The sequence below is a fragment of the Calypte anna genome, chromosome 28, assembly GCF_003957555.1.
Source record: "Calypte anna isolate BGI_N300 chromosome 28, bCalAnn1_v1.p, whole genome shotgun sequence".
NCBI classification, from domain to species: domain Eukaryota; kingdom Metazoa; phylum Chordata; class Aves; order Apodiformes; family Trochilidae; genus Calypte; species Calypte anna.
In genome coordinates this window covers 1,810,263-1,819,844 of record NC_044273.1, presented here as the reverse complement: position 1 = coordinate 1,819,844, position 9,582 = coordinate 1,810,263, and the positions used below count along the sequence as shown (strand labels likewise).

The 9,582-nt window shown below is 53.6% G+C and overlaps 1 protein-coding gene and 1 non-coding gene across 2 annotated transcripts; both read left to right on the top strand.

Moving 5' to 3' along the window:
- The first annotated feature begins 115 nt into the window (after positions 1-115).
- Positions 116-9,454, top strand: EEF2 (eukaryotic translation elongation factor 2). Its single transcript, XM_030466569.1, has 15 exons — positions 116-232; positions 977-1,191; positions 1,868-2,049; positions 2,136-2,347; positions 2,994-3,172; positions 3,519-3,624; positions 3,929-4,042; positions 4,191-4,329; positions 4,590-4,785; positions 4,958-5,216; positions 5,495-5,602; positions 5,683-6,036; positions 7,137-7,319; positions 7,402-7,534; positions 8,843-9,454. The coding sequence occupies exons 1-15, from the start codon at positions 230-232 to the stop codon at positions 9,034-9,036; spliced, it is 2,577 nt and encodes an 858-aa protein (XP_030322429.1). The 5' UTR covers positions 116-229; the 3' UTR covers positions 9,037-9,454.
- On the top strand, positions 3,677-3,745 carry LOC115599852. Its single transcript, XR_003988651.1, has one exon. It is a non-coding gene; the product is annotated as a small nucleolar RNA SNORD37 (small nucleolar RNA).
- Positions 9,455-9,582: the final 128 nt, after the last annotated feature.

The window sequence follows — 9,582 nt, the reverse complement described above, 5'->3', positions numbered from 1 at the left end:
CAACCATAGAGTTAGCCGGTGCTTCTGGGCCAGACAGGCACAGCCACGCATGCGCATTGTATGCCGGGTGCTTTGGCCCCGCCCCCCGGCCGGCTCCGTCCTATAAGAAGGAGGCGGTTGACGTCAGCGTTCTCTTCCGCCCGCTCTGCGCTCGCCAGCGAGACAGGGCCGCTGCCGCCGCCATTGCTGTGACCCCCCCGCCCCGGAGAATCCGCCGCCATCCGCAACCATGGTGAGGCCCGACGTCCTTCCGCCGCCCCGGGGGGGCTGAGCGGGCATCGCGCTGGCTGTGGCGCTGGGGATGGCCATCCCGAGAGGGCCCGCGGGCCTGCGCCGGCGACAGTGGCCTGTCGTGCCGGGCTGCTCCGCTGCTGAGGGGAGAGGGGTGGGGCTGGGGGTGTGGGGTGTGTGAGCGGAATGTTCCCGGGGGCCCTTGGCCTCCTCACCCGGCACGTGGGGTGTCGGTGGGCCTGGGGGTCTCTACGACCCCGGCAAGGCCCTCTTCTCCCGGTGCCGGCGCTGCCGGGCCCGGTGAGGCTACGCCTGCCCTGGGAGGTGGGGGAGCGGCGGCGGTGATGTGGCACCGGGGCGGTGGTGACGCCGGGCACGGCCTTTGCAGTGGCAAGCGGCTGCCTTATGTAACGCTGCGGCCCGGGCGGGGGCCAACCCTCCCGGCGCACCGAGCTGTCACCCGCCCCCAGCGGGGCTCCCTTCCTGCGGGGCTTTGCCTCAACGAACCCCCTGGATGCTGCCGCAGTTTGTAGGACGCTGAGGCAGGGAGGGTGCAGGCCCGGCCCCCTCGGTTTGCAGGGCAGGTGTCCTTGCTGCGGGTTGTCATGTACCGCATTCTGCACCAGCAGAACTGATGTCGCTGTGGCAGGAATTTGTCGTGCTGAGCGGGCTCTTAAGTATCCCCAAAGCCATCTCTATACACCCGGCGTTTTTTTCTTTCCCTCCTCCCCTCTCATTCTTCAAGGTGAACTTTACAGTAGACCAGATACGGGCCATCATGGACAAAAAGGCCAACATCAGAAACATGTCTGTGATTGCCCACGTTGATCATGGCAAATCAACCTTGACTGATTCTCTGGTATGCAAAGCTGGAATCATTGCCTCTGCCCGCGCGGGGGAGACCCGGTTCACTGACACCAGGAAGGATGAGCAGGAACGGTGCATCACCATCAAATCAACGTGAGTTCCCTCCCTTTGGGACCTCAGGAGATCATCTAGTCCAACCCTCCTGCTAGAGCAGGAGGACCTCAGTGTTCCCACTGTATGGTCTGAGCTCAGAGGGCTTGGAATCCTCCACTGGTTCAGTCATGAGACAAAAGATGGTGTCAGGCTGTCTCTAGTCTAGTTGAGAAGTTCAGCTCTTGCTCCTGAGGATTGCTTAGGTGAAAGTGTTAATAACTTGTGATGAATCACAGAGCACTGTGGCAGGAGTTTCAGCCTCCCACTTTGGTGCTGGCCCCTGGGATCCCAGCCATGCCCTGTGGAGGCTTTGGGGAGAGTGGTGAGGAGCCTGGTGACTGTCACCATGTGTGGTTGAAGGACCTGGAGGGCCATGAAAAGGGATCAAACAACAGGAGGTTGGGTCTGATAAAAAAAGCACAACTCCTGGATTTTGGAATATACAGAACCTGTGCTTTAAACACAGGGAGTCAGAAGGTTTTCTGGTTAGAACAGAGCAGAAGAAGAGCAGGTTTTAGCCAGTGCTCCTGCTTATCCCCCACACTGGCCTCCCAGGAATGTTCTTCAGCAAATCATTAGGGCCAGACAGTTGTCTGCATGATGAAAAGCTGCTAATTAAGCCCTGAGCAAAGGTAACACATAGATAATAATTCTGATTTGCTTTCATTCATTTCAGAGCTATTTCCCTGTTTTATGAGCTCTCTGAAAACGATTTGGCTTTCATCAAGCAGAGCAAGGATGGGTCTGGTTTCTTGATCAACCTGATCGACTCCCCTGGGCACGTGGACTTCTCCTCAGAGGTCACTGCTGCTCTTCGTGTCACTGATGGTGCCCTGGTTGTTGTAGACTGTGTCTCTGGTAAGGTTTTCTGCAGCCCTGTGGAGTCTGAGCTTGTGTTGGGCAGGTTAGAAGCTGAGGATAACCAATTCCCCTGTGTTTGGCAGGTGTCTGTGTGCAGACAGAGACTGTGCTGCGTCAAGCCATTGCTGAGAGGATCAAACCTGTCCTGATGATGAACAAAATGGACCGAGCACTCTTGGAGCTGCAGCTGGAGCCAGAAGAGCTGTACCAGACCTTCCAGCGCATCGTGGAGAATGTGAATGTCATCATCTCCACCTATGGAGAAGGAGAAAGTGGCCCCATGGGAAATATCATGGTAAGGGGGAGGCTGTGCTGGAGATGAGGGTGAGGGAGGGGTTCTGGCTCATTGCTGGTTCCTCCTCCCTCAAGTGGAGCAGTGGAGAGACCCATACTGCCCACCTTGTGCTGCTGGTGTGGAGCTCTCCTGAGCTTTCCTCCATAATCTGTTAGTCCAAGGCTTCAGCAAACAAAGCCCATAAGTAGTTTTCTCTCCTTCCCAAGGCAGCCCATGGTTTGTAGGACCCCTTTTTGCCCACATCACACTGGTGCTGCTTGGGGATCCTGGGCTCCTCTCCAGCTGTCAGACAGGGCAGGGGTTGTTGGCCAGTCCCTGGGCTCCTGGGGAGCCTTCAGGGTTGTCAGCTCTGAGGAGGAGCTTTGTTCTCCTGCATGCTGCAGGTTTCCCTGCACTGCTGACCCTCCCCATGAAGGATGGGTCACACAGCTCTGCACAGCTCTGTTGCTTGGTCCAGGTGATGAAGAATCAATGCAGTAGTGCAGGACAAAGTGGTGGCTGTGAGGCTAGGCTGTCCCCAGACCCCAGGGATGGCTGCTGTGGCAGAACTGCCTCAGGATACCAGAGTTCTGAAGCTTCATCTTCATAACTGAGGGGGCTGACTGCTCTGTGGCTGCTCCTCCCTGAACCAGCTCTCCCCTTCCAGATCGATCCAGTGCTCGGTACCGTCGGCTTTGGGTCAGGCCTGCACGGTTGGGCTTTCACACTCAAACAGTTTGCTGAAATGTATGTTGCAAAGTTTGCTGCCAAGGGTGATGCCCAGCTGAGCCCTGCTGAGCGTGCCAAGAAAGTAGAAGATATGATGAAGAAGCTGTGGGGAGACAGGTGAGGAGGAGTCCTGGTGGTTGGATTTCATTCCGGATCAGCTCAGTGGGGCTGTGAGCTGGCACTGTGGAAGATGTCTTGGGGAGGAGGACGTGGTCCTGTCTCAGTGTCTCAGCAGAACTGAAATTTTGGCAGAATAGGAAGCACACAGAAGTGGGGAGGGGACAGGAAGTTGTTGGCATCATGAGTTCAATGTCTTTTGGTGAGCTCTGACAGCCTGGGAATGGTGGGGAAGGTAGGAAGATGGTTCTGACCAGCAGCTCTTTCCTTTGGCCTGAGCAAGTGGAACAAAGCAAACTTGTGCAGCTGAACTGAGCATCAATACTTACCTGACTTTATTCTTCAGATATTTTGATCCTGCTACTGGTAAGTTCAGCAAGTCTGCTACCAGCCCTGATGGAAAGAAACTGCCCAGGACCTTCTGCCAGCTCATCCTTGACCCCATCTTCAAGGTGAGTTCCACAGTCTCTTGCTGGTGCCTTCTGCTCCCTGGTCCAGTTGCTGTGTGTGATGATCGAAAATTTCTTCACTTTGACCTGACTTGTCTGCTTGAAGAAATGCACATATCTGACACATCCTGTTACGTGGTGCAGAAGGGAAACTGGGAGTAGGTGTGCAGGCAAGGTGCCTGAGCAGCCTCCACATGGATTTATCTGGGGGGATGAGCAAGAACAGAGATTCTCTTCACAGTCCTTTGGGCTGCTGCTGCTTCCAACTGGGTCATGGTGAGGTTCCTAAGGGCTGCTGTTGTTGCAGGTATTTGATGCAATCATGAACTTCAAGAAAGAGGAGGCAGCTAAACTGATTGACAAACTGGATATCAAGCTTGACAGTGAAGATAAGGACAAGGAGGGCAAACCCCTGCTGAAGGTCAGCTTGGACTGAAGTGTCTGGTAGAGCTGCTCCAACTGTAAAATTACAGAGCAGCTCTGGGTGGTGGGCAGGTGGGGTGTGGAGGTGCTTTTGGAGGTTGTAGATGTGAGGGAAGGTGAAGAGTGTCCTCTGCCCTCTGCTTTAGGCTGTGATGAGGCGGTGGCTGCCAGCTGGAGATGCCCTCCTGCAGATGATCACCATTCACCTGCCCTCCCCTGTCACAGCCCAGAAGTATCGCTGCGAGCTGCTCTACGAGGGACCCCCCGACGATGAGGCTGCCATCGGTACAATGAGTCGTTTGCTTTGCTGCCAGGCAGCTCTTCACATCACTGCTCCAAAATACCTCTAGCCACCTTGTTCTCTGAGCACACAGCTCGGCCACCACTGTAATTCTTCAGTCTGGAGCTTTTCCAGTGTGGGTGAAAAAGTTTTGCTGGGCTGGGACAACCCCGGGTGCTGAGATCTGGGGGGAGTGGGTTGGGGGGGGACAGGGTGTGTACACCAAATGCAACTGAAGTAAGTTGATGCTTCTCCTTCCTACCAGGTATTAAGAACTGTGACCCCAAAGGTCCCCTGATGATGTACATCTCTAAAATGGTGCCAACCTCTGACAAGGGGCGTTTCTACGCCTTTGGACGCGTCTTCTCTGGTCTTGTCTCAACTGGCTTGAAAGTCAGAATCATGGGACCAAACTACACCCCTGGCAAGAAAGAGGATCTGTACCTGAAGCCAATTCAAAGGTCAGTCCTGGCTGGGGTGTGTTCTGTGGTTCAGATTTGTGGTTCTGTTGTCGTCTTGGGTGGTCCCTTCTCTGAGACCAGGCCATGGAGTTTGGGTCTGCTGCTACAGCTCCAGGACACTGCCTGGTGGGACCTCCTCTTTCAGACATCATTAAAACAACTTTTTTTCCAGGACCATTCTCATGATGGGCCGCTATGTTGAACCCATTGAGGACGTGCCTTGTGGAAACATTGTTGGTCTTGTTGGTGTTGACCAGTTCCTTGTGAAGACTGGAACCATCACCACCTTTGAGCACGCTCACAACATGAGAGTCATGAAGTTCAGTGTCAGCCCTGTGGTTCGTGTGGCTGTGGAAGCCAAGAACCCAGCTGACCTGCCCAAGCTGGTGGAGGGACTGAAGCGTCTGGCCAAGTCTGACCCCATGGTGCAGGTGGGTGTCCAGAACACTGGGGGGGGCAGGAGAAGTTCTGCTCCTCCTTCACAGGGACCTTTGATAGCCATTGTACTGGGGGTGCTGGAAGAAAAGGCTTGAGTATTGGTCCCAGTCCTGCTGGGGTGGGAAAGGATGCTGTTTCACCTCGAGGTTGGTGGAAGGAGCATCTAGAAGTGTCTCTAGAAGTCAAAGACCAAAATCAGGGAGGGTCATTTGTGTTCTGTGTGCAAGGTTGCTGTCAGAAGCCTCACCTGCCGTGTCAATGGTCTTTTCAGTGCATCATTGAGGAGTCTGGGGAGCACATCATTGCTGGGGCAGGAGAGCTCCATCTGGAGATCTGCCTGAAAGATCTGGAAGAGGACCACGCCTGCATCCCTATCAAGGTAGAGGCAGTGCAGTGGTGAGCTCTGAGCGTCTGGTGAGCTGTGGTTGGGTTGGTGCCTCACTCTCCTTGTCACTGCAGAAATCGGATCCTGTTGTGTCCTACCGGGAGACAGTCAGTGAGGAGTCCAACGTGATGTGCCTTTCCAAGTCCCCCAACAAACACAACAGGCTCTACATGAAGGCCCGGCCCTTCCCGGACGGTTTGGCCGAAGACATCGACAAGGGGGAGGTCTCAGCTCGTCAGGAGCTGAAGCAGCGAGCGCGGTACCTGGCTGAGAAGTACGAGTGGGATGTCACCGAAGCCAGGAAGATCTGGTGCTTTGGTCCTGATGGCACTGGCCCCAACATCCTGACTGACATCACCAAGGGGGTGCAGTACCTGAACGAGATCAAGGACAGTGTGGTGGCTGGCTTCCAGTGGGCCACAAAGGAGGTAGGGGCAGTGCCTGGGGTTGTGTTGGGGCAGGTGGTGGGTAAAATGGTGACAGATTGGTCATGCTGGAACCAAACACAACCTCAAGACATAAAGGTTTCTCTCAGTACCACAGAGGAACTCATCCTGGCAGAATGTATTTAAAATTTTAAAAAGCTTTTACAGTGCAAAATGGTGACAGTGAGGACAGAAGCTGTTAAAATGGCTCCATGCTCAGAAGGTCTTTGAGCCTTGGCAAAACTCCAGCCTTGTTCACCAGTTATTTTTTCATGACTAGACAAGAAATACTCAAAATAAGTTGATGGGTAGACTGACCAGCACCAGGAGATGTTTTCTTCTTTGTTCATGCAGTGTCTTCTGACTTGAGACTAACTTAAAAAAAGTAAATAATTTACTGTCCCAGTAAGGGGAAAAACTCCTTTTTCCTGGCCAAATCCTCGGAGTGCAGCATCACTAATCTGTCAGCATTTCTGCTGATGTGCACCTAGGAGCTGTGCATGAAGATCTTGGTGTTAAGTGGCTTCTGTGCCTGAAGCCTTCTGCGAGCCCTGCAGGGGGGACTGAGGCAGAAGCAGCTGGTTCTTAGAATCATAGAATCATAGAATGGGCTGGGTTGGAAGGGACCTCAGAGATCATCAAGTCCAACCCTTGATCCACTCCTGCTGCAGTTCCCAGCCCATGGCACTCAGTGCCACATCCAGGCTCTTTGGAAATCTCTCCAGACACGGAGAATCCACTCCTTCCCTGAGCAGCCCATTCCAATGCCTGATCACCCTCTCCAGAAAGAAATTTCTCATCTCCAACCTAAACCTCCCCTGGCACAACTTGAGACCCTGCCCTCTTGTCTTGCTGAGAGTTGCCTGGGAAAAGAGCCCAACCCCCCCCTGGCTCCAACCTCCTTTCAGGGAGTTGGAGAGAGTGATGAGGTCTCCGGGTCATGGCAAGGAAGGTGGCTTGCTGAGTGCCTCCTGGCTATGCCCAATGGGCTCTTGTGCTTCCTACTCTATAGGAAGGAATCTCCATAAAGCAAAGGACTGGAGCCTTCTGGCAGGGAACACCACCTGTCCCCCACACTGTTGCTTGACTGTCTGCTTTTTCAGGGGGTCCTGTGTGAGGAGAACATGCGTGCTGTGCGCTTTGATGTCCATGATGTCACCCTGCATGCTGATGCCATCCACCGTGGAGGCGGGCAGATCATTCCCACTGCCAGGAGATGCCTCTATGCCTGTGTGCTCACTGCTCAGCCCCGGCTCATGGAGCCCATCTACCTTGTGGAAATCCAGGTGAGGAACCTTTGCTCAGCCCAGGAGATCCTATATGAAGGAAATGTGTGAGTTGGGGATCCTGACACCTTCTCTCTTGCAGTGCCCAGAGCAGGTGGTTGGTGGCATCTACGGTGTGCTGAACAGGAAGCGTGGCCACGTGTTTGAGGAGACCCAGGTGGCTGGTACCCCCATGTTTGTGGTCAAGGCCTACCTGCCTGTCAACGAGTCCTTTGGTGAGTGTCCTGGTCCCTGGGAGCTTGGTATCAGCCCTGTGAAGGAGATCCTTTGTGTCCCAGCTTGATGGCAATTACAGTAGGATCATTTAGGATGGAAAAGGCCTTAAAGATCAAGTCCAGCTGCTGTACAGTACTTGCAGTACAAAGTCTACTGCTAAATTATGTCTCAATGTTCCACGTCTTTGTGTCTTAATCTCTCCAGGGATGGTGACTCAGCCACTGTCCTGGGCAGCTTGTGCCAGAGCCTGAAAGCCTTTTACATTAAGAAGTTTTTCCTCATACCCAACCTAGTCCAGACCCCTGCAGTGAGCAGGGGCATCTTCAACCAGGTCTGATGGCTCAGAGCCCAGTCCAACCTGACTTTAAATGTTTGCCTGAATGTGGCATCTTACACCCCATGCCAAACTGAGCCAGTGTCTCACCACTCTCAGGGTAAAAAAATCTTACCTTTGAAGCTAAAAAAGGGAGATTCATAACTGTTGTCCCTCGTTCTGGTGCTACTGACCCTGCTGAAAAGTGTGTCCCCATCTTACAAGCACCTGTGAAATATTTAGAGGCTTCAGTGAGGTCTCTAAAAGACTTGTAGCATGGTTGGGGTTGGAAGAGACCTTTACAGCTCATCTAGAGCCTTCCCCTAGATCAGGTTGCTCAAAGCCTCTTTGAACTTTTTTTTTGACCCCAGCTCATAGCAGTTCCTCATCACTGTGCTTGGCATCTCTGTAGGCTTCTGGGTTCCTGGGTGATCCCATGAGTACTCCTGGAGCTGCCCACCAAATGACACCCATTCCTCAGTTTAGGAAGGATATTGAGGTCCTGGAGCAGGTCCAAAGGAGGCAACCAGGCTGGTGAAGGGACTCGAGCACAGATCCTATGAGGAGAGGCTGAGGGAGCTGGGGGTGTTGAGGCTGGAGAAGAGGAGGCTCAGGGGAGACCTCATCACTCTCTGCAACTCCCTGAAAGGAGGTTGGAGCCAGGGGGGGGGTTGGGCTCTTTTCCCAGGCAACTCTCAGCAAGACAAGAGGGCAGGGTCTCAAGTTGTGCCAGGGGAGGTTTAGGTTGGAGATGAGCAAGAATTTCTTTCTGGAGAGGGTGATCAGGCATTGGAATGGGCTGCCCAGGGAAGTAGTGGATTCTCCGTGTCTGGAGATCTTTCCAAAGAGCCTGGATGTGGCACTGAGTGCCATGGGCTGGGAACCACGGGGGGAGTGGATCAAGGGTTGGACTTGATGATCTCTGAGGTCCCTTCCAACCCAGCCAATTCTATGATTCATTCTTCCACCTCACCTCCTCACTTTTTCCTCACAGGTTTCACAGCAGATCTGAGGTCCAACACGGGGGGCCAGGCCTTCCCTCAGTGCGTCTTCGACCACTGGCAGATCCTGCCTGGGGACCCCTTCGAGAGCTCCAGCCGACCCTGCCAGGTGGTGGCTGAAACCCGCAAACGCAAGGGGCTGAAGGAAGGAATCCCTGCCCTCGACAACTTCCTCGACAAACTCTAAATTCAGCTTGTTGGACTCTGGGGGGGGGAAGGGAGGGGAAGAAAAGGGGAGAAAAATCGATTAGGTAGCGTTAAAGCCCGTGTGGAGGGGCCGGACGCCTGTGAACCATCATTAATTAATGGGTTTCCTAGCGATTTGAGACTTATAATTGAGGAAAAACAAATCAAAACAAAAGCCTTATAGGTTTCTGTGTTGCACATGACTCATCTTTGCCATTGTAACTAAAACATTTCCACTAGATTTGCCCAATTCTCTATTTATTTGACTCAAAGGGAGGGGGTGGGAGGGAGGGAGGGAGGGATCTACTCCTTCCATTCTCCCCCTCAACGGGCTCAATCCATGCAAAACGAGGGGAAAGGGGAGGTGTGTGACTGTCCTTCGTGCCCATCGCCGCCTGTATTAGTGCCACTGGAATTAATAAAAATTGGAGAATGGTGATTTGGGCCTTTTAGACCCTTTTTTTGGAAGATTTCCTCTCAGGAATAAGACCCCTCCCTACCCCCCCCCCCTCCGCTCCTTGCGTGTAGAGGGGAGAGAAGCTTTCGC

Excerpts from the sequence above, each read along its gene's own strand:
- EEF2 (XM_030466569.1), top strand. Across the intron at positions 4,043-4,190 it reads AGGGCAAACCCCTGCTGAAG|GCTGTGATGAGGCGGTGGCT; the intron begins GTCAGCTTGGAC and ends CCTCTGCTTTAG. Across the intron at positions 5,217-5,494 it reads AGTCTGACCCCATGGTGCAG|TGCATCATTGAGGAGTCTGG; the intron begins GTGGGTGTCCAG and ends TGGTCTTTTCAG.